Raw genomic sequence first — 22,652 nt, 5'->3', positions numbered from 1 at the left:
CTAGCTAATCTCGTCTCTGTTTCTCATGATAATTCCTCAGTGTTCCTTGCTGCAAAAGGGCAGGAATTTGCTCTTCTGTGAGGTCAGCAAATCATCAACAACCTACATAATGAATCAGACTTTATTTTTGTGTATTAATATTTGGACTGTATTTAATCAGTTGTGTTGTTTGTATTTCTTGGCATTGCACAGAAGGTGAAATTCCTGGTGATTACTACAACAATGCCCAAGCTACTCAAGGTCAAGAAACCCTCACCACGTAAAAGTCAATATATTATTATTGGCTATAGGCTGTAGAGCTGCAGCCTGAGTCTTGCTTAATCACTCTTCTATTGCACAAGGCCTTTAGGAAAAATGGTGTTATAATGAGAATTTTTGTTCCAAATACATTCACACGATTAAGTCTTTATTTTCAGGTAACAAATCAGCAGCTTCACTGTAAGGTTTGACAGAATTAGATCAAATACAGACAGTCTAAATAGGAAACAGTTGAGTAATAACCTGCTGTAAACAATAATCTAATTACAGTTGTTGTTTTTTCCAGCACAGAAACGTGTCATTTGAAGGGGAACACAATTAATACAAAATGAGGTTTTTCATATTTTCTCTTTTCTCCTGTGTATTTTCAAGGTTTTGTTTTCTTTAGAGTATTGGAACTTGTGGGATTTCTGGCACTTTTTCTCATAAAGCCCAATTTATTATTCTTGTCTTGCCTAAAGTACCCTTTTTTGATATTTCTTTTGATTTTCTTCTTTGCATTTTAAGTTCCCATTTGTCTGCTACCTCTTTTTATTCTTTTCTATTTCCTCCTCCTTCCATTTCTGTCTTCTCAAATAACTCATTTCTTACTTCTTCAGGTTTAATTTTTGAGTCTTACTGGTGGTTAGTTCGTAAAACCCTCTTTGCACCTTGGAAAAGTTTTATCTAGATTTTATAGTCCCTTTTTTCCCCCTCGCTGTTATCTTTTCATATGTTAGTGTGTTGTTTGTTAAACTTGTTTCTTTTGATTAAATATCAAAAGTTATTTCTCCAGTAGGAATGTTGCGTATGCACTTGTCTGGCATCTGGAGCCGCTTTAGGGACTCATTAAGTTTGCTAAGGGAAAATTATATTTATAACTGTTTAAAATCCGTTCTAAATCAGAAAAAAAAAAAAAAAAAAAAAAAAAAAAAAAAAAAAAAAGTGTCTGGTTGTATCTAAAATAATTTGAAGAGACTGGATTATACTAAAAAAAAAATAGAAACAACAAGAAGAAAAAAATAAATAAACAGATTGTGAGGACCCTTTTTTTAAAGAAGGCATCGTGCGTGAGTCACCCTTTTCTACTTCCACCACTTGTTTTTCCCATATCCCCTACATTACAAAAAAAAAAAAAAAAAAAAGGGTGCCAAATGTTGGCAGTTAGCATAGGTTGTGTCCAGGCTCATGCTTGTAATGTTTTCCTGGTTTTAGTGTATAACTGACCATTTTTCCTTTCCTTGCATGTGTGATCCCTTGGTTTAAAAAGCAGCAGAGCCATGCTGTGGTGATGGTTGGGTGCAGGAACCCCTCCCCATGGGCACTCTGAAATGGTCCCCACACCTGAAATCACTCAGAGAGACAGGGTGAGGGCAGGGGATGTATTTAAATCCCAGGACGGTGAGGAGTGGTGATAGATGGGGGAAAAAGGCTGCCAGACCTGTTTGCTGGGTGCATTTGGAGCTCACCTCCAGCAGCTGAGGCTGGAAACTCCTCTGTGGGGCGTGCAGCGGGGGGAGCACATGGACAAGCTCCATGCTGTAAGGATAATCCCCCTGAACTGCTCCTAAAGGGAATCCTTGGCAAGTTGGGGCATGGGAAGAGCTCCCTCCTGCAGCTGTGATGTGGCCATGGGGCTGGGAGAGCTGGAGGGAGAAGCGCTGAGGTTCGGATGGTGCTGGAGATGTGAGGCTGGACGTGATGCACGGGTCCTCTGCTGCTTCTGGGTGAGTCACGGCTGGAGGAGTTGAACTGGCAGCAACCGAGCTGCACCCATGACTGGTTAGTGTGGTATGAATCCAGCTTGCTAAGCTGCCAGCTACAAGCTCAACCAAAATCTGTTATAAATAGTGCTATTTCAGTGGGAAAAATCAGCAATAGCTGAGAAACAGGTCTTGGTCAGAGAGATATGAGAAGAAAGCATCTTCAGAAAGTTAATGGTCTGCCAAAGAATACAAATAATGTTTCCGAACTTAGTCATTTCTTGCTTTTCATTTGTTCTTTCAGCTCCCCTCTGCCTCCTTCCAACCCATGTGTCCATCTGTAAATGTCCCTGCCTCTCCTCGTGTCCTCCTCACGCTGTTGTGTTTGGCAGATCTGCTGCTCATCACAGAGCCTGGCTGTGGAGGCCAGCTGAGCACCTCATTATAGACCTGCAGGCCGTCACGGAGTAGGAATATCTTCAAGAAGACTATTTAGGAGGAAGGTTTCCACAATGTTTTCACTGGAGGCTTCCCTCCTTGCCCTCTCAGACCTGCCAGAGGACCCCGTGGCTCCTGCCCACCCCATCTCCTCGGCTGGCTGCGAGCCCTTGGCCGTGCCAGGCCGTTCCCTCTCTGTTTGCCAGGTGGTAGCACGGCTCAAGGCTTTCCTGTTGTTTCTTTGTTACTTTAAATTAACCAGAATTCAGTTTTAATCTAGAAATTCAAAGACAGTTCACTATACGAATTTGGGAGACAATACTTTGGGTAATAGAATTTTGCGTTTAAGTCTTAAGACATTTTTCTTTGGCTGTCTGGACAGGTATAAATCAGTCTTGGGGAAAAAAACAGGCTGCCACAGCAAATATACTTTATTACAATACGAAACTGATTTTCAACAAATAAAATATGCTGTTGTGGTCAGCATTGCCACAGATACCCGTGTTTACTAAAGCTTTTGCAGACAGCAGACACGGGGAAAGAGAAACGCCCGCTGAAGTACATGTTTTAAAGATCAACCCAATATTACACGAAGATCGTCAATAATTTGCTCAGTTCTCATTGGAGCACAGAAACAATATCAGCTAAAATCAACCACGTAATAACCCTCCATAAGAAGGTGTTGTGGCTGTTGTTTTTTCTGACAGCCCAATTTGTTTGAGTCCGAACAATAAATCCTATAAAAATGCTTATAAAAGTGATCATAGGAATGTAATCAGATTAGTCAGCCTTTCCTCTCTCTGATATTGAACCAGTATTTTTCAATCTAGAGATACTTTATTAAATACCGTTAACGTTACATCAAATCTGTCAAGAACCCAGTGGGGGTGTCTTAGGAACGAAGGAGGGTTTCAATTCAGCTGGGGGACGTGGCCTGAGCCTGCAGTCCTCGTGCACGCACGTTGCAGTGCTGTAGGGTTACGTGCACGGGGGGTGCTGGTTTTTGTTTGCTTGTGAGCCTGGTGCTTGCTTGCTCCCAAGCAAGGGGCGCAGTGCTCTGGCCGTGGAGATGCGGATCTGTACAAGGAGATGTTAAAACAACTCTTTATTTTGGGCACCAGATTCAATTTAGGAATAATTCATTTTCTAGATTTAAACTTTCTTTAAGAGGGATGTTGGGGGGAAAAAAAAAAAGCTCCTACATTGTGAAGTTACACTTATGCCAACTGATCTCAGCAACAGAGGGTACTGCTCATTAGGCTTCCAATTCGGTCACAACCCATTGAAACATCTCATTGAAATGAGGAAAGACGGTTATATAAAAAAAATAATAATAATAATATTTGCATTGATTGTATTCAATGATTATCAGTTTTTTCACAGCCAGGGTAAGACTAGCTATTCAGATGGTTTGCAAAAAATATCAAGCAAAACTTAGGTGGGGAGAAAGGTAAGTCACAAGTGCCAACCTTTTCATCCTCTGCCTTACTTCTTGTTCCTGCACCTGCCCTTCCAGCAGGGGAAGGCATCACAATCCCACAAGAGCTGCCGTCCCTGCAGCAGGGTCTCCCTCCCCGTCCCCAGGAGGGCAGGAGCCCATGGAGCAGGAGCCCGGCCGTCCCGCACCTCGTCCAGGGGGTGCTCCCCCTGCCTCGCCAGCAAAGGGAGCCTCCGGCAGCCCTGAAGGCATTTTGGCTTCCCTGCCACTGCGGATTATGGAGACAGTGGCCATTAATGGATGATGGATTAATGGGTATACGAAAATTTAATTTTTGGGGTATAGTCTATGATGCCGGTCTTTCTGTTGGGACATAAATGTGCACGAGATGATGAGGTTTCAAGGGCCAAACTGTGGACATCCCCTTCTATTCTTTTCCTTCTGAATTCGTGCCATTATGAGAGCAGATCTGGCCCGAGGGGAAGTCCTGCTAGCCTGTGTGCCATAGCTACTTACTGCCCAGGCTCTTCTGGGTTGTTTAATTTGGGAAAACAAATTGATGAGTGGGTAAAGTCTTCCATGAATACACCGCTGCTTATGTATGCCGGTTCACCAAGTGCAGTTTCCCCAAACACAGCCTGCTGGGCAGAAAGCACTTCTGGTTGTTCACAGTCCCTGCTCCCCTTGGCAGTCACCATGACCATCGACGCATCTGCCTTCCTCTCCAGGCATTTTGCCTTCTCTCCTTCCTCTTCTGCTGCTTCAGGCTCTGCTTCCCTCATGCTTCCCTGCCATGTGTTGCATGCACACGGCCCTTAGCAGTGGCTGGGTGCCTGCCCTGTCCCTGCACACACAGATAAGGGCAGGAGATTGCTTTATAGGATTAATTATTTTAGCCATGGCCAGAACGTTGGAATTCAGGGTTCAATACCAATTTGTCTCAAAGAGGCGTTTCTGGTTTATTTATATGTCTGATCCAGCCTAATTTCACGGCGACTCGATGCTTTTCACAGTCATACCTGTGGCCACTTGAAAGCAAGCAGTGCGACAAGCTCGCTGTCGCCCTGCTGGGACCACGTTCAATAGCTGTGTGCATTTTTAACACGAGCCCGTGCTGCAGCCTGTCCGCATTTGATGCCTTCCTCGGTGTCCCAGGGCAAACCGTCTGTAGTGCCGAGCGAGAGAGTAGCGATGGACATTTGGTCTTAAACTGTTCTCCGGGACTTCAATGACAAGAGAAACACTCAGACACCAGCCAAGAGCCCTAGGCTATAATTTTCTTAGATCTTTTAAGCTAAACAAGGTTGTGCTTGCTCAATAGCGGTACTGAAGAAATCAAGGAAAAATGCGATTTGCGGGGAATGCATTTCTTCTGAGCACAAACCTGAAATTTTCCATTTTGCAGCACCTCTTCTGGACAGCCTGGCTCGTGCCCATCCTTCCAGCTTCCTCCAGAGGAGACACAAAGCTGCAAAACGATGCTTCAGAGAGCTGGGTTTGCACAGGGGATGTACATTTGCCCAGGGATGTGCCACAGCTCCCTGTGCAGATGGCTCTGTGAGCTTGGTGCCATGCCAGGGGCTGATCCCAAGTGTAGATCACCCCAAAATACACCTTAGCCTTCCTGGCCACCAGCCCCGGCACGGTGATAGCCCAGCAACCTGGAAATATTAAGTGTGATTTTTCTTTTTAAAGCTTTTCTTAGTTTTATTGAGAACTTTGGGGAGCTAAGCAGTGTGTGCAGAAGTTAGCTGTCTAAAACTGAAGTTATGGCTATCCCAATTTTATATCTGTTAAAATACAAAAGCACGAGTTTTTTTTTAAACATGTGGCATTTATGATTACCGAAGGCAAAACTAAAACTCTTCTCTCTGCTCTAGTCATTATCTTTGCATGCCTGAGCCCCTAACGTTAATCCGTGTATCTGCAAGCTATTGCTTCGAGTCTTCTGAAATTAGACAAGACCAAATTTACCATTTCCTTATTGACAGCACTTGAGGTATGCTGAGCCACCACATGTTCCTCTGTGGTAACGAACAATGAGCACACAGGAAATAGTTAAAAACAAATGCAACCCCTGGTGAACGTTAATTTTTCATTTTTTTTTCTCAAAACTAAGTGGGACGTGCATTAAACTGATGCAAAAGCTTAAAAATTTTTAAATGCATTCGCACTTGAAATAGCCATAAAGATGAATTACTCCCAGGAATACATCATCCATAAGTTAGCCTGACCCTGGACGTATCGTGGCTAATAACAATTGTTTTGAAGTATATATGTTCCGTTTCTAACAGAAGGCTTAATTCATCTTTTTCCACGAGCAGTGCGGGGAACTGACACTCTGTAAATTCTGCCTTTCCATTGTTTAACCGAGAAGTCTCAGTACAGATGTTATGAAAGAAAGCTCTGAGAGAAAATTCACAGTCACTTCCCCGGCCCTGGAAAATAAGTCCTTGATTACAAGCAAAATGAGCCCATTAGAAATTAATCTAAACTAATTGCATCTGAATATAAAGTAATTTATGAATTGCAAATGTTTATCTTTCCTTTAGAAATATTGCTGTGGCTAAATTACTTCTGAAATGCGTACAAAACGCTTTGCCTAGGTAGGAAAATATTGTAAACTATTTCTGTAATTAAGCTGATTACATATGTAAAAATGCTCATCTGCTTCGTATTATTTGTCAGCTCTGTGCAACAGGGATAAAACCCACCGAGGACCAGGAACGTTCCCGTGCAGCGAGCGCAAGGCAGCGCTACCACCACGTGCACCAGGTAAGAGCCCGGCCCGCTCCCTGTGCCACCAGATCCGCAGCAGAAGGACCCAGAGCCCACCTGCAGGTACTGAACAGGGAGAAAAATCACCCCCAAATTGCCAGAAACCACACAAATCAGTTTGTGTGCCTTCCCACCGTAAGGACAAAAGCCATAGCAATGCTGTTTACTTTAATTACTGGCTGCCCAACTAATTACAGTATTCTAAACCAGAGATTTAAGATGTATCACAACCAGTTCATTCATCAGCCCGTTGTTTTCTCCTTCCTGCCGGTTCTGCCCCGTGGTCCTGAGCCGAGCAGGATTTCTGCTGCGGTCACCGGGTGGGTGGAAGTGCGCGGGGCCAGCGGTGGCGTTTCCATGTGGTTTCCATTGTCCTGCATTTAACCTCTGGGAGATATTTTGGGGAATACTTTATTTACATTTTCTTTAAAAAAGAGTGTGTTTACCTTCTTCCTAAAGATTACCACATGTCAAAACACTTCCAAATCTAAATATTTCTTAAAAGAGAACCTGCATAATAAATAATGTATACACGTTAAGTAAAGGAATGGCGTAAAAGATGTTCCGAGCATTCGCAGCTATTTGCTAATGGGCTACAGGCAGTGTCTTAATTTCCAGCAGAACAACCTCTCTCGGTCAGCGCCAGCCAAGTTTCCGCTGCTTAAATATTTACCGAGGGGACAGCTCGGAGCCCTGTAAGCGTTGCTGCTAACACCGACTGCCTGCACGGTGCCGCGATGCCGGTGTGATCCCAGGCCCAGCTCAGCTCTTTGTGGGGACACCCTGGTCTGGCTCTGCAGGGCTCGAGGTACCCCCTCTTTCTAGGACAAGCAGTTCATGTGTGGGAAAACTCTGCCATGTTGTGTAGGCTGCTTCTGGTGTTGTCACCATCAGTGACCAGTGGGACGTTTTCTCCTTCTGTCAGAAAAGAAAATGCAGTGGGTCTGCATTGCTCTTAAGGCAGTGGCCACCTAGTATGAGTTACAAAATGTTCCCCCCTGTTACGGAGTGCACAGAGCGTGTTGGTGTCTTGCTGGAGCAGGAGACTGAAGCACCAAGGTGCTGGTCAAAGGTAGATAAATGGAGAGTTAAAATGTTTGGGTTTGTGGGAGAGCAGGAGCTGTGAAACCAGTAAGACCCCACAGCTGCTGAGTCCCCCCTGCAAAATTGCCAGCATTTACCATTTCCCAGTGACTCGAGACCACTTGATGCAAACCCAGAGAGCTTGAGCAATAGTAGAGGTGTGGTGGATGCTACTGAAGTGAGCATCCAAATCATGAAGGTGGGACATCAGCAAACACTGGGCACTTTGTCAGATGGAAGCAATGGTTGATTAGCTTGTGTCTTCTTGCTGCCTTCTCCAGGAGGTGCTGAATTGAGGGGGATGTTTTCAGACACATCAATGTTTTCAACACCAGGGAGAAAGAGCAGGCACCTGCTGGTGGAGCCCACGGTCACCCAGCTGCCCAGGTTGTTCCTGCCCATGGGTATGCTTCAGGATCCCAGTGGGAAAGCTGAGCGTGGAGTGCTGATGTGGGGGTTAACCTGCAACACACCGAGTGTCAGCCTGAGCTGGGGTGCAGCTGGACTTTCTTAATGTGTTATCAAAACTCTTTTCCTTCTTCTCCTAATTAACCCAAAGAAGATGTTCATGAAAGATTCTGGGACTATTTTACCAGCCATCAATCTGTACCCTTGGTGCTTTCAGAATGGCTTTGGCTGCTGCTAACTTCAGATTTCCTTGCATTTTGCAAGTGAATGCATTTCGTACCTCCCGGTTTCAGAATTTTGAATTGGTGTTATTCCCTGGATGATTTTTACCCGTGTAAAAGGAGATTGCTAGTGTCCCAAGAATATTTAATGAGCAGCATGTCTGACGTGCAAAGGCCATAAAAGTTTTGTTGTAAAGGAAAATGTTTTCTCAAACATGTCTTTCAGAGGTGCAGTACTTAAAAGTTTAACACAGAAGGGTTAAGTAAAGGCTTGCAAAATGTGCTGCAGCTCTCATTTGGGTACATATTTTCCTCCATTATCTTGCAGAAATGAGCAAGCAACTTGAGGCTGGAGCAGCGGAAAAAAGGACAGCATCCAAATGACCTCCTTACTGAGACCACCGGAGCAGGCAGGTTATACAGCACTAGTCACTGGAGCAAAGCAGCGGCTTTTCCTTCCTCGTTCTTCTGGCTTCCCTCCCCTCTGAGTAAAGTTTAAGTTCTCGTATGAGTTTAAAACATTATTGCTGGAAAGAGGCTGCCTCCTGCATCACGAAGGAAGAGCCACATGTCGGTGCAAAGCATGGGTGCCACCACACGAGCACAGCACTCAGAGCGCTGCAGCCTTCATCCCCGGCGGCACGAGCCAGGTGAAGCGGTGCTTCAGGAGCCTTCGCCTGCACCTGGCAGCCAAAAGCTGAAAGCAGCCTCCAGATGGGGGCTGGCTGCTTTTCTCTGACAAAAGGAGGAAAAGGAGGCATGCTGTTATAACATAAAAAGATGACGGGCATCAAGGGCTCCGCTCATTTTTCCATCAGAAATTTAGCTTCTGTCCAGTCAGCAAAGTGAGTAAGGACTGGCAGAACAGTGTAAATGCATCCAAAAAGCTAAAATCCTATATGCTGTGCAACCAGACTAGTAAGGTTCATGGTGTAGAAAATCCTCAGAATTTTCTTCATTCGCACCAGCTTAATTGCCTAAAGAACATCTGGAGAGAAGACCTGGCCACTCATTGAAGTCCTGAGCAGTGACAACCCACATTTCTGAAAACACTTATCAGATCCTCTATCAAAACCAGGGGCAGTTGCAGCTTAAATATTGGGAAGGCTTAAAAAAGCACAATTTTTCCAGTTCCTTTCAGGACTTTGTCGCACAACCAAAAAATGCGAAAGTGAAACAGATCTGTTGTGCTTTTTTAATATATAAACTAGATGACCTTTAAGGTGCACTTTCACCTGTTGTTACTTCGCAGGAAGGATGAACAGGCTCAGAATCTGTGAGAAATAGAGAATAAAGGGTGAACAAAATGGGAACGGCCACAAAGTTGGACAAGTATCAATATTTACTGGGCAGGAGTTAGCACAGTGTTTGCTGCTACAGAAAACACATTATTTATTCCTTGAGCATTCAGCTGCAGCTTGCTCGCGGGACTGCCGTACTTGCACGGCCACGCTGCTGCTGCGGAGAGCCTTCGGCTGGACCCATGTACGCTCAATAGATCTGCTGCTGCTTTTCCGAAAGGCAAGTTTAAGTGTGCCGCTTACCAGCTCTGCCTGCAGGAAAGCCGAGCTGCTGATGAACAAGATTAGACAGAGCAATTTCATACCCAGTATTTAGCACAGCTTTATGCGCTTTTTAAAAACAGCACTGTTCACCCTGGAAAAGAGTGGGTTTTTTTTTTCTTTCTTATTCTTTCCCTCTTGTAAGTGTTCCTGTATCGAGAGCTGAGGGCTGATAGGGGTTAGCACCGTGGGGTCTGAGTTTTGTGTGAGACATCTGGCTGCCATCGCAGTGCTCACCTCGCTGCGTTACTGCGGGGAGCGAGCAAAATGTGGAAACTGCTACTTCACTGGGCAAGAATCTGCATACATTCATGCTGTGAACACGCGATGGGCTCTACGAGGACAGAAACAGGTGTTTACTCCTTGCTACGTGATTTATTTGATCTCTTCCCTAAATCCCCTTCTCATGCCAGTACATCTCCACATTAATCCCATGCTAAAATTTTATCTACAGAATGCATATATTGTATATGCATTGGCTGACTCGTGAAATGTCCATAATTAAATTTAATGAAACCTACGTTTTTTTTTTTTATATATATAAGTTCAGACACTCTGAGAAATAAAATAGAAACAGGAGAGTTCTGGCCAACTTCTGTAGGCCTATAGACTTATTAGGTATTCTAGCCCAAGGAAACCAGGAATGTCAGTATTCCTGTCCAAAAATATCCTGTTAAGAGTATTTTATTTTAATCACAGCTGTGCTAAAAAATACACAGTTCTCTTATACCGTCCAATCGTCTTTCTCTGTTATGATGAAAGTACATTTTTCATGCTTTTTATTACAATCATCTTGAGGACAGACATGCCAATATCTGAGCAGATTGTAAAGATTTGAACCCCACGCTGTACGTATCCATCACGGGCATCCACAACCTGCCCAGGACCGTGTTTAAAACCCAGCTGGGCTTCGGGCAGGGGCCGTGAGGTGAATTTATTCGGGACAGTGAATTTATTCGAGGCCGTGCTTCAGGTGCCGGCGGCGGGGCCACGGGGCCGGGGCTGCGATATTAGCAACTGGCGCACATATTAATTAACTCCTTTATTCACGGATCAATCGACACCACCGTTAGTTTTATTGACTTTATAATTAGCAGGATCTTACTTTTGTTTGGATAAAGCTGCTTTTTTACTCAGCGTAAAATCTATCCCTCCAGCAGCAGACAGACGCCCGAGCTGTCTGCCCGCTGCTCCCGCTGCCGGGCCGCCTTCTGCCCGAGGGAAGGAGGGACGGAGGGATGGAGGGAGCCCTTCTCCGCCGAGATCTCTCCTTCCCCAGCCGAGCCGGGGTCCCCTCACGGGGCTGGGAGCCGGGGAACGGCGGCGGGCGCCGGCTCCTCACGGGGCAGCGGGGCGGGCGCCATCCCGCAGCGAGCGGCGGGAGCGGCCCCTCACGGGGACACCATGGCGGGAGCCTTCTCCTCACAGAAAGCCCCATAGTGGGAGCCTTCTCCTCACAGGGACACCATGGCGGGAGCTTTTTCCTCACAGGGACACGATGGCGGGCGCCTTCTCCTCACGGAAAGCCCCATAGTGGGAGCCTTCCCCTCACGGGGACCCCACAGCGAGCGCGTCCCCTCACAGGGACACCGTGGCGGGCGCCTCCTCCTCACAGAACCCCCATGGCGGGCGCGTCCCCTCACAGAGACACCATGGCGAACGCGTCCCCTGACAGGGACCCCGCGGCAGGTCCTTTCTCCTCACAGGGACACCATGGCGGGCTCCTTCCCCTCACAGAGCCCCCCATGGCGGTCGAGTCCCCTCACAACGGGCGCCATCCCCTCGCCACCCCCGCTCCTCCCGGGGCTGCGGGCGGCGGCTCCGTGCGGGCTCGGGCGCTGCGGGAGGGCGGAAAACATTGCGAGCCAGTGCACTTTCCTCGATTTTATTACCTGAGGGAACTTGACAAAACTTGCAAAAGACACAATTGCGAAGTCGCTTCCACCGGCCCGCTTTCTACCGAAACCGCGGCGGGGGGCGGCAGGGCTCCGGGAGGCTCCGGGGGGCGGGAGCAGCGGCACCTCGCCCCCCTCGGCCCCAAAAAGACCGCAAAGTGTCTAAAATTCATTGCTTGGCACTTATCGAAATTTGCGACGTCGGAAAACGGATTGACAAAAGGTGAAGCAAACCTGAGCGAAACAAAATATATTGTACTGACAACAAATGTAATGAAATAACAGCATCTTTTTTTTTTTTTTTTCCTTTTTTAAATAACTTAAAATACACTAGAAAAAATATGGTCAATATAAATAATTTCGTTTTCATGGAGAACAAATAGATACAAAGCCCGTCCATACCAAAGTTCGCGCAGAAGAGCTTTCCCTCGTTCCCGGCAAGGAGCAGGAGGGGCCGGCTGGGGGAGCAGCCACCCCTCGAGGTACCCCAGGTTAAATAGCTATACGTCTTCCAAATCAACCAAAAATCATAAAATAAATCACAAGATTACGTGAATAGATACACCTTTATGAGATAAAATGTAAATGTTTGACAGTCAACTATCAATTCACAAGTTATAGCCAAAATAAACTTTGTTCGTGTGTATCAACATATTTTACATGTACCCAGTACCTCTTATTGGAATTGGCCGTTGTGTGAAGTGGCGGCTGGGAATTAAATACTTTCTTTCCTTTTCTTTCTTTCTTTTTTTTTTTTTTCTTTTCTTTTTTTTTTTTTTTTTTCTTTTTGCCCTCAGGACAAGAGGGACCCAGCGAGGGAGGCACACGCCGCGCTCCTGACGCTTTCCGCTCCCTTTCATTTCGGAGGTGGGACAGCGAACGACCAGCAAAGATTTCAGAGTGGGAAAGGCAGTGCTTGATCTCCCTCTCTTTCTGCTTCCCTCCAAGATTAAAAGCGAAAGAACCCAGCCACGTTTGTTTGTTTTGTTTTTTCTACTAAAGATGAGGGTGAAGTGCAAGTGAATCAAAGGACTCCATCAATGAAATACAAATACATGCAACCCGGAATGCTGCTGGAGGAAGTATCCCGGACAGTTTCCCATTAAAAATTCGCAGAGAAATCATTGTCTCTCTCTCTCTTCCGTTTTCTTTCTTTCTTTCTTTTTTTTTTTTTTTTCTTTCTTTCTTCTTCGTCGTCGTTCTCTCTTCTTTTTGTCGCTATTCCCGACGTGGTTGTTAAACTCAAGTATCTGATGCAACGTGAAAGGAGGCCCGCCTCTCTTATCAAATTTCTCGTATTAAAGTGAACTTCGCAGACAAAGGGTCAGTTTCAAAACCTGTGAACTTCCCAGCTGCGCGTCTAGTTCGTCTAACTCTTTAAATAAGCATTATATCTCCCGTCAGTCTCTCCTCTCCCCCTTCTCCTCGCCGTTTGGCTTCGAGCTCTGCTCCCCTCCGGAGGAGCGGCCGCTGCCCCCCGGTCACAGCCCCAGGGCTGCGGCGTGCTTCTTGGCCTTCAGCCGGAGGTCGGCGATGCTCGAGTTCTTGCTGGTGGTCTTGGCTGCGGCGGCGGCGGCCACCACGGAGGCGGCGGAGGCGGACTCGGCCAGCGTGGCCAGCGGCAGCCCGAAGGGGGGCGCGGGGAACATCATGTAGGGCGCGTGGGCCAGGTGCGGGTGGAGGTGGTGGTGGGCGTGGGCCACGGCGCTGTCCAGCTGCAGCTGCGCCTGAACCTGCGGGGACACGGGCGCCCGTGGCAGCGGAGACCCCAGCCCCGGGGCCGTCCCCAGCCCCAATCCCATCCCCATCCTCCTCCCCATCCCCATCTCCAACTCCATCCCTGACCCCGGCCCCATCCCCATCTTCGTCTCCATCCCTGACCCCTTCCCTATCTCCGTCCTCATCCCCATCCCTGACCCCATTCCCATCCCCATCATCATCCCCATCCCCATCTCCATCCCTATCCTCATCCTCATCCTCATCCCCATCCCCATCTCCATCCCCATCCCCATCTCCATCCCTATCCTCATCCTCATCCCCATCCCCGACCACGACCCCATCCCCATCCCCGACCCCGACCCCATCCCCATCCCCACGCGCGCCCCCGCGCCCCCTTGCCTGCTGGAAGGGCATCCTCAGCGCGCCCACGTTCACGTACGGGGCCACCCGGCAGGCTTCGAACTGGCTGGCGGCGCCGATCAGCACCCCTGCGGGGCGAGGGCAGGCGGTCAGCGCTGCCGCCCCCACGCGTGGCCCACCCACCCGCGGCTCGCTGCCGGCCCCCCCCCGGCCCCCCCTACCTTTGTGGAGCTGGTTTTCTTGCTTTCGGCATTTGGCTCGCCTGTTCTGGAACCAGACCTGCGGGGACAAGGGGGCCGGCGTCACGCCGCGCCGCGGGAGCGAGAGAAATCGCCCCAAAAATCAGCACCGAAAGCACCGCGGAGACAAAGGGGAGCCCGGCGGGGGGGGACACCCTAACGGGACACGCGGGGCAGGGGGGTCCTCGTCCATAAAGGGTTTTCTCAGCCCTGCTCTCGCCTTTCCGCATCAGGGCAGCAGGACCCAAGTCGCCCCCCCATATCTAACCCCAGCTCGCGGTACCGGGTTTAGGCACTCGCACCGTCAGACCTGCAAGAAGGCGCTCATTAATAGCTTGTGATATCAATTAGCTTCACCTTCAAGAAAAACTAAAACCGAGGTGTTTAACGACTCCCTTTTTTTGGGGGGGTGCTGGTGCTAATTACTGCCATAAAAGCTTCGCTACAAAGAAGTTTGGAATTTCTCCGTTCCTCTGCGCACCGGAGTGTAGCACAGGAGCGGAATAATCGTCTCATTATCATGATAATCTAATTTGTTCCCAGAGAAAAGGCTGCGCGTTAGCCCCGAACACACGTTTAAACACCGGGGATGAAATCGTGGAGCCACATTTCCAGCCCGAAGTTGTGCTCGCTCGGAGCGGGCAGGGCAGCGGCTGCAGCCGCTGCTGGGCGCAGGCAGCCCGGCGCGCTGCCTCTCCGAGCCACAGCCGCCAACCGAGCCTTTCCCCGCGGCCAGAACAAAAATAAAATTAAAAAAAAAAAAAAAGAAAAAGAAAAGAAAACAAACGTATATATATACATCCTTTTTTTTTTTTTGAGGTCTCGCTCGAAGAGACAAATATAAATGCGAATTTCCCCTGCCCTGTCATTTGCTCCAGCCAGGGAAAATCTGCTCGCCCGCAGCCTCCCGTGGAAACAAACGCGGCGATTTCCGAAGGGTGCAGCCGCGGAGCCCAGCACCAGCACCAGCACCAGCACCCCGCTGCCTGCTCCCGAGGGACCCGACGGCAGCGGGGAGCAGCCCCCGGAGCCGCCCCCCGCCCGGGGCTCCCCGCGGGGCCGGAGCCGAGCGGCTCCGGCTTGGGTTTTGTGCGGATTTGTTCGGCATAAATAGGTGGCTGCCTCGGCCGGAAAGGGAAAAAAAACACAAAACAAAACAAAACGCAACGAGGGGAGAGGGGCAGAGCGGAAAAGAAGGCTCCTTTTTGTCAGGCTGCGGTGACAAAAGCTGCTCGTTATTACTTTTTCGGTACAACGGGACCGCTCTGTTTCTGGCCTTACCCCACTGCGAGATGCAGGGAAACCCCACAAGGATCGCGCGCATAGTTTGGTGCAGATGGTGGCCTACAAGCACAAAGATTGAGGGGGAGTATCTGTTACAGCAGGACTTTCTAGCAGCTGCAGATGTTAGGGGCCTAAAACTACTCCATGTGTTCGAACAAATAATGACCATCATTTTCTCTTCTTTTATTATTAAACGGAAATACACCGGAGCACTTACATTTGTTCTAATTTCAGAAGTTACCTTCCTCCCCGGCCGGGCGAAGCCCGAGCCTTGCTCTTTCTTCCAGCCCGGAGCAGCCGCAGGAGCGAGCCCAGGAGAGGATTTTTGAGCGCTCCGGGGGCAGCCCGGGGCTGGGCTCGCAGCTGCAGCCCCCGGGAGCCGCGGCTCCCGACCCCTGCCCGGCAGCAAGCCGAACAAAGCCAGCCCGTGCGCGGCCCCGCTGCTTCCCCGGCGCTTTAGGAACTGCGACGAGAGCCGGACAATAAAAATGCCCGCACTCAGCGCTTCCTAATTCACTCTCCGGCCGCTGCCCCGATAAACTTAACAGCCGCAGCTCGCCCTCGCTAGCGGGGAGCGCAGCGCAGCGCAGCCCGGGGGACCCCGAGCGGGTGCGGAGCTGGGTGCGGAGCCCCCCCTGAGCCCGGGGGTCCCCGCGGCGCGGCCCCGAGCCCCCCCGGCCCCGCACGGAGCTACCTGCACCCTGGCCTCGGACAGCCCCAGCCGCTGGCTCAGCTCCTCCCGCATGAAGGCGTCCGGGTAGTGGGTCTCGTCGAAAAGCCTTTCCAGCTCGTTCAGCTGCTCCAGGGTGAAATTGGTCCGGCTCCGCCGCTGCTTGATTTTCGTCTGCCCTTCGTCTTCCATCGCTTTCGCATCCTCCTTGCGCTCCTTCAGCTCTGGGGAGACTGGGCACGACACGAGCGGTCAGCCCGCAGCCGGCCTCCTGCCGGGCCCGGAGCCGAGCCGGGAGCCGGGCCTGAGCTCCGGGGCCGTGCTAGGCCCTCCTCGGCCGCTGCCGTACCGGGCCCGGCCGCTCGGCTCCGGGCTCCGGGCTCGGGGCTCCGCGCTCCGCTCGCCTCCTCCCGCAGCCCGGCCGCGGCGCCGCCCGCCCGGGGGGAAGCGCAGCAACAGGTCGCGGCTGCGCCCCGCGGCCCCTCCGCGCCCCGAGAGGGCGAGAAAGGCTCCCCGCGGGGGGCTCCGGAGGGTTTCGGGGCTGTGGGTCCGGTGCCGGTGGCTGCGAACCCCGGGCCGGTCCCCGGCACCGGCGGCTCCGTGCGCGGGGCTCCCTGCGCGGGGTTTGCGCGGCTCCTGCGCGCCGCGGGGCTGCCGCCGACCCCAGGCCGGCCGCGGCTCCCGGTTCACCGGGTTCGTTAGCAGAAATTTGTCGCCGAGCCGTTTCCGGAGATGCTCCCGGCATCCCGGCGCTCGGAACAAAACAAAACCAAAAAACGAACAAAAGGGCGGCAGCGCACGGCGGGGGCCCCGCGCAGCGCCGCGGACGGGCTCGGACGGCCGCTGCCTCCCCGCCGCACCCGGGGCACCGGCAGCGGGGTGGAAGCGAGGGGGCACCGAAGCGGGGAGCCCCCGGCCCCGCACAGCCCCGCACCGCCCCGCACCGCCCCGCACCGCCGGTACCCGCGGGGGGGACGGGGCAGCCCCCGGGGCCCGGCTTTCGTTCCGTGCGCCCCGGAGGAGCGGGTCGGGCGGTGCGCGAGTTCAAGGCTCGCCGCAAGATCTGAACGCAAACTTCTGGGCTGGCCGCGATTCGGGGGAGCCGCGGGGAGCGGCGGGCGCCTGCCGGAGACCGGGGACGCCGCGGCCGCCGCTTCGGCCGGGGGCACGGGCAGCGCCCCGACGGGGGAAGGGGGAAGGCGGGCAGGGGAGGGAAGGAAGGGCGGAGGGCCGCGGAGGAAGGGGCGCCCGCGGTGCCGCCGTTACCGTCGCTGAGCTTGGGGGTGGCCGCCTCGGCGGCTCTCTCGGCGGCGGCGGTGGCGGCGTCGGGGTCCCGCGGCGGGGTCCGCCCGCCGCCCGCCCGCCCCGCGGGGCTGCCCGCCTCGTCCCGGCCCGGCTCCGCCGCGGGGCCGCCGGGCTCCCGGGGGCCGGCGGCGCCGCGCAGGGGGCCGCTCTCCAGCACCTCGCGGTAGGTGATGAGCTCCTTCTTCTCCTTCGCCTTGGGGTCAAACGACTTGGAGACGAACGCCGTCAGCTCCTCCATGGCCGCGGCTCAGGGGCGCGCTGCCCCGGCTCGCCGTGCCGCCCCCCCGGGCGGGCATCCACGGGGCGGGGTGGCGGCGGCGCCCCCGGCCGTGCCGAGCCGTGCCGAGCCCAGCAGTGCCGCGCCGTGCCGAGCCGTGCCGTGCCGAGCCGTGCCGCTGCTATCCGAGCCGTGCCGTGCCGTGCCGAGCCGTGCCGCGCCGCCCGACGTGCAGGGCCGGGGCGGCTCTCCGCGCCAGCTCTCGGGGTCTGATAGCGACGCGGCGATTGAAGTGGCACTATTTATACTTTGCAACGCCTGCCCCTTGTTCCCGGCGAATTACCTCCCCTCGGAGCTCTGAATGCAGCCCTTCTCCGCCGCCCGGCCGCGCCGCCCGCCCGCCCGCCGCGGGGCACTGCGGCCAGGGCGCCGCCGGCCCGCCCGCCCGCCGCGCTCAGCGCCCTAATTAATTTAATTAAGCGCGGGCCCGCCGCGAGGTCCCGGGCGAGCGCTGCGCGGAGAGAGGGGCCGGAGCTGCAGGGGAGTGGCCACGGAGGGAGGCGGCGGGGGGCGCGCAGGCTCCGCACCCGCACCCGCTGCGGGGCTCCGCGGGGAGCAGGGGCCGGGAAGGGGCCGGGACCCTCGCAGCGCCCCCGGCCGAGCCCGGCACCGGGGGAACCGGCAAAGTTGGCTCCGTGGGCGCCCGGATCCAGCGCAGCGCCGAGGGGCCGGCTGCCGGGGCCGGGCACGGGCACGGGCGGCTCACGGACGTTTTCTCATCCGGCGAACGGAGGCAGCAGCTTGGGGCGAATTCCGCCGTTTGCCGCTAACATTTTTTTTTTTTTTTTTTTTTTTTTTTTTTTTTTCCCCCCCTTTGTCGCCCAGATCCCGTTAGGGCCGTACTTGGGTTGACAGCAGCCGCCTCGTTTCGCACCTTCTCTGCCACCCCAATAAACCATTCCCGGCTCTGTAACTCCCTCCCGGGCACCGATTCCCCGGCTGAACCCCCGCGGGGCTCACACGGCGGGGCCGGGGCAGGACGCGGCGCCCCCCACCCCAACCCCAGCGCCCCCTCCCCACCTTTGCGGGCCCCGATCGCGCTCGGACCCCGCTCCCAGCGCCCCGGGGCCACACAACGGGGGGGCGGGCGGCCCGGGGGCGAGCTCTCCCCGCTGCCAACGGGGCCGGGCCGGCGGCGGCTCCCCCCGTGCTGCCGAGCCCCGGGCATCGCGGCCGAGCCCCCGCCGTGCCCCCAGCGCTGCCCCGGCCCCGCGGCGCTCCGTGGGGGGGGGCGAATTCGTTGCGTGGGGGCTGGATGCGGGCAGGTCGCGGGGCTGCCCACGCTGCTGGCTCTGCCCCCGGCCCCCCTGCAGCCCACGAAGCCCCCTCAAACCCCACAGCCCCTAAAAACGGGGGGCACCGTGGCACCGACCCCCCCCCTCCCCAGCCTCTCCGGGTGCCTCAAGCCCACGACGGGGCAGCCCCCCATGACCCCTCTTGTTGTGACAAGCAGTGCAGCCCCCCCCCACCCCGCTCCCGGCCTCGGGGTACCCCCAGCGCCCCCTTCTCACCCCCATCCCCCCCTTTTTTAACCCCCCCCCCCCATCCCCAAACCCACCCCCGGTGCCCGGCGCATCGCGTGCTCGGCGCTCGGCGGCGCTGCCTGGCGGGCTCGATGCGCTCGGCGCTGCGCTGCCGCTGCCTGCCCGGCGCCCTGCGAGGCGCTGAGCTCAAACCGCCGCCCGCCGCCGCTCCGGTAAGGCCGGGACCGAGGGGGGGGGAACCGGGACCGGCACCGGGAGCGGCTCCGGGACCGGGGAGCGGCTCCGAGCCGGGTGGGGCTGCCCCGGCTCCGCCGCGTCCCGGCCCGCAGCGCCTGGGTGAGGGGGGCCCGGCCTCAGGGCCCGGGCGCGTTGCTATGGAGAGGGAGGGCCCGGGGGGGGCCCCGCCGTGAGGGGAGCCCTGAGGGGGGCGGCTCCGGGGGGCGCTGGGCTCTGAGGCCTCGGGGCTGTTCCTGGGGTGGCTGCGGGCACCTCGAGCCTTGTCCCTGCCCCCCCGTTTAACTTTCAAGGGTTCAAAGTTGGACGTAGGAGCGCAGTTATCACAGATTGCCTCAGTTCAAAGTCATAGGTGAGCAATTAGGAAGTTCAAAATTAATGTTTTTTTTTCACAATACCAAAATACTCGAACAGGATAGCCTGTATTTAACCAGGAGGTGAAGTCATGGCACGCTTGGTGGCCCTGGGTTCTTGCCGCCAGGGAGGCGCTGCAAGGAGCAGCTCAGCTCCTGGGGCTCTCCCGTCTTGAGATTTCCCTCCGAGGTGGCCAGCTCTGGCAGGAGGCTTTGTGGATGCCCTTTGGATGGTTCTCCTTAGCGATCTGGAAGTTCTTATGGAAAGAAACACCGCTGGATGAGTATTTAAAAACAGATGTTGCCCTCATAAGATTAAATCGCCTCATTGCCTTTTCTAATCAAACCTCTTCCTCCACTTGAGAGTGTTTTTTCTGAATTGTTTGGGAGAGTTTCCACGTAACTACAGGATTGAGAGGTAGATACAAAGGTGCTCTCATCTATACGCACACAAAGGCTGGCTGAGAGGGACTGCCCCCCTCGTCTTCAGTCTCCCTCTTCCTGCAAACACCACTGCTGTTGGTAACACTGAATCCTACGCAGTGAGCCTGTTGCTCAGTAACTTTCTCAATAACTTCACTTCAGTTAGCATCATTTCCTGGCTGGAGCTCATCAAGTGATATCTCCTGCCAACTTCTCCATTCTCTCCTCAAGGTGGGCACGCACATCTTGGTAGAGACGCCCCCTAAATATTGCCGCTGGTTGGCATTTACTGCAAGTTGGCCCTAAATGAAGCTTCTTAGTACCTAACGTCTGCTCTAGGTTTTTGTGTGCAGGGCAGGAGGTTAGCTAGCTGTTTGTGGTGAGCTTGATAGCGCTGTTTGTAGTTTTGCCCAATGTAGGTAGTTGGTTTCAGGTTCATGATGGTGGTGTTTCTCTTGGCACAGGTGTGGATGAGCACATGTGCTTTGCTCTCATGTTAACCAGAGTGCTGCAGCATCAGTTTTAAGAAAGAAGACTTAAACAAAACCAAAGTATTACAAATAGGCCCGGAGACCTGTCTGTAGGTGCTGTAACAGCCTTTGCTCCAGAGCAGGGACGTGAAGTTTACCAGGTCTGGCTGTGAGCATCCCATTGAGAAATTCAGCAGAGTGGCAGGAAAGTACGAGCCTCACTGATGTCGTGGTGAGGAGACTGTGCCTCTCTGATCTGACTTTCTGATACAGGTCTTAATAACAGGCTGCTTTCAAGTGCTATGTTTTTACAAGGTGTCCTCACAGGAAGATGTGTGCGATGTGCTGAGGGGACGATCCGAAGACACCGGTGAAAGAGAGTGCACGAATTGTTCCAGGATCAGGTCTGCTTCTGGCAGCTTCTTTCCTAGTGGAAACTCAAGGACTTGCAGAGCATTGGTCACCCCCATGCCCCTGTCCTGCAGCTCGTCTACATCTGGTGCTTCTTGGAGCTCCCGAGGCTCATGTGTGTGTAAAGCAGAGGGATTCCACGGGTTGCAGCAGGGCTTGTCCTCCAACAGAGAAGGGCCGTGGCATGTAACTTGTCTTTGGTCCTGAAGACACGAAATTGAGATTTACACGCCACGTTTCACTAGCTCGGAATGCCGCTTAATGCAGTGATCTGCCAAATGGGGGGAAAGCTGATGGTAAAAAGAGGAAGTTAAACAGCAGACAATATACGCGGTGAAGTGTAATGTTCTGGCTCATAATGATACCCGCGTCAAGCGGCGAATGTCGTGGCAGAAATGCCTTTTGTGCTCTGTGTTTCCCTGGGCTCTCCCATTAATCTTGCTGTCACGAGCTGGGGCCGTGAGCTTTTAGCTTAAGATCTCCGCGCTGGAGTTTCATCTTTCTGAGCAGTTTCTGCTTATTTCGAGTTTGAGATTCAGGTTCATCTTCATTTGAAGACGGCTCTATCAGTACATATTTGAAGAGCTTTATTTTACTGTACAATAACTGTTAGTACCTGGGAGCTTTAAGTCTTTTACTATGAGTGTGTGGGGGGAAAGAAATAACTGCTCCAGGTAGTGTCTTGATATAAATTGGCATTCCTCTACAGAACTGCGAATTAAAGTCATATTTCCTTAAGTGACATAAAATAGTCTGTAAAATACTGCCTCTATCTCCTTCAAGGGCTGTGAGGGATAACTTCAGTAATATGGTAAAAATAACTTTACTTAAAAAGGAGAGCTCTTGCAAAGCAGTTCATCCGAAATTCCTGCCGTTCAGGTGCACGGAGACTTCCCGTTTCAAGTTGAATATTTCAAAACTGCTCTGCTTAGATTAGAGCTGCTCCTTCAGCTCGCAAAGTGCTGAAAACTGGGGCTATGGAGGAGTGAAGGGAATATTCGGAGGGGTTTGTGGTGGCAAAGCTTGGCGATGGCTCACTTGGTGGCACTGCCGGCCGCGTGAAGTGGTGCCAGACCCACCGAGTTTTGGCTGGCTGGGAACGAGCTTCATGTTGCTGCTGCTTTGACTGTGGCAGTAAGTAAATTCCTATGGGTGTCCAAGAGGACCCAGATACGTAAGGGACCACCTCGTATTTTGTGGTGAGCAGTTGTTGGATGATAAAGCACGGGAGCTCTGGTGGTGGCTGATGTCAGGAGGACGTCCCTGGGGCTGGGGCTTTCTCACCTGGGCTGTGGTGTCACGGGGGTGAGCTCCAGCACGGCCAGGGGATTTGGGCTTCACCTCCTGGCTAGCTCCTCCTCTCTGGCATTGTATTTGAGTATAAATACACTTACTAGTGAATTTCTTTTGTTCTCTTTTCAGTCTCTGCCCTGGAGATTAGGGCCTGCTGCCTAGGTGGTAAAAGGTGCGAGAAAGGGCAAAAGTTGGCATGCAGAAAAGGAACAAGTTCAACCTGTGGGTGCCGGAATATGAGGAGCTGTAGTATTTCAGTGTTGGTTAAAAACAGATCATATTGAGGCAAAATATACCTGTGACTTAGCCATTGATATAAACCTTAAAGAATTGTGAGTTCCCGTTTTCCTCTTACAGAAGTGGCCAG

At 52.9% G+C, this 22,652-nt stretch overlaps 2 protein-coding genes and 1 long non-coding RNA gene across 6 annotated transcripts in view; 2 read left to right on the top strand and 1 right to left on the bottom strand.

The window, feature by feature from the left end:
• Positions 1-1,650: 1,650 nt before the first annotated feature.
• On the top strand, positions 1,651-10,699 carry LOC311441282. The gene is made up of 3 exons (XR_014695869.1): positions 1,651-1,964; positions 6,505-6,591; positions 8,635-10,699. It is a non-coding gene; the product is annotated as an uncharacterized lncRNA (long non-coding RNA).
• Positions 10,700-12,310: 1,611 nt separating this feature from the next.
• Positions 12,311-17,982, bottom strand: SHOX2 (SHOX homeobox 2). Of its 2 annotated transcripts, none has more exons than XM_084528818.1 (5): positions 17,302-17,982; positions 16,060-16,268; positions 14,064-14,121; positions 13,882-13,970; positions 12,311-13,496 (listed from the first exon to the last, which is right to left on the bottom strand). In XM_084528818.1, exons 1-5 carry the CDS (start codon positions 17,576-17,578, stop codon positions 13,245-13,247), a joined length of 885 nt encoding a protein of 294 aa, XP_084384944.1. In that variant the 5' UTR covers positions 17,579-17,982; the 3' UTR covers positions 12,311-13,244. The 2 variants fall into 2 exon arrangements, with proteins under 2 accessions (XP_084384944.1, XP_084384945.1); XM_084528819.1 differs by having other exon boundaries at positions 16,060-16,259.
• A 1,264-nt stretch (positions 17,983-19,246) lies between these two features.
• RSRC1 (arginine and serine rich coiled-coil 1) overlaps positions 19,247-22,652 on the top strand; it is a 139,672-nt gene continuing 136,266 nt past the window's right edge. Inside the window, exon 1 of one of the 3 annotated variants that reach the window (XM_084530005.1) lies at positions 19,247-19,313. The gene's annotated coding sequence lies outside the window, so the exon portion shown is untranslated. Of the gene's footprint in view, positions 19,314-22,597; positions 22,618-22,652 lie in introns of those variants that run through there. The other 2 variants (XM_084530007.1, XM_084530006.1) reach the window with 2 other exon arrangements.

This window comes from Aythya ferina (genome assembly GCF_964211825.1).
Source record: "Aythya ferina genome assembly, chromosome: 9".
NCBI lineage: Eukaryota > Metazoa > Chordata > Aves > Anseriformes > Anatidae > Aythya > Aythya ferina.
Note: the sequence above shows the minus strand (reverse complement) of the source record. Positions and strands in the feature narration are given on the sequence as shown.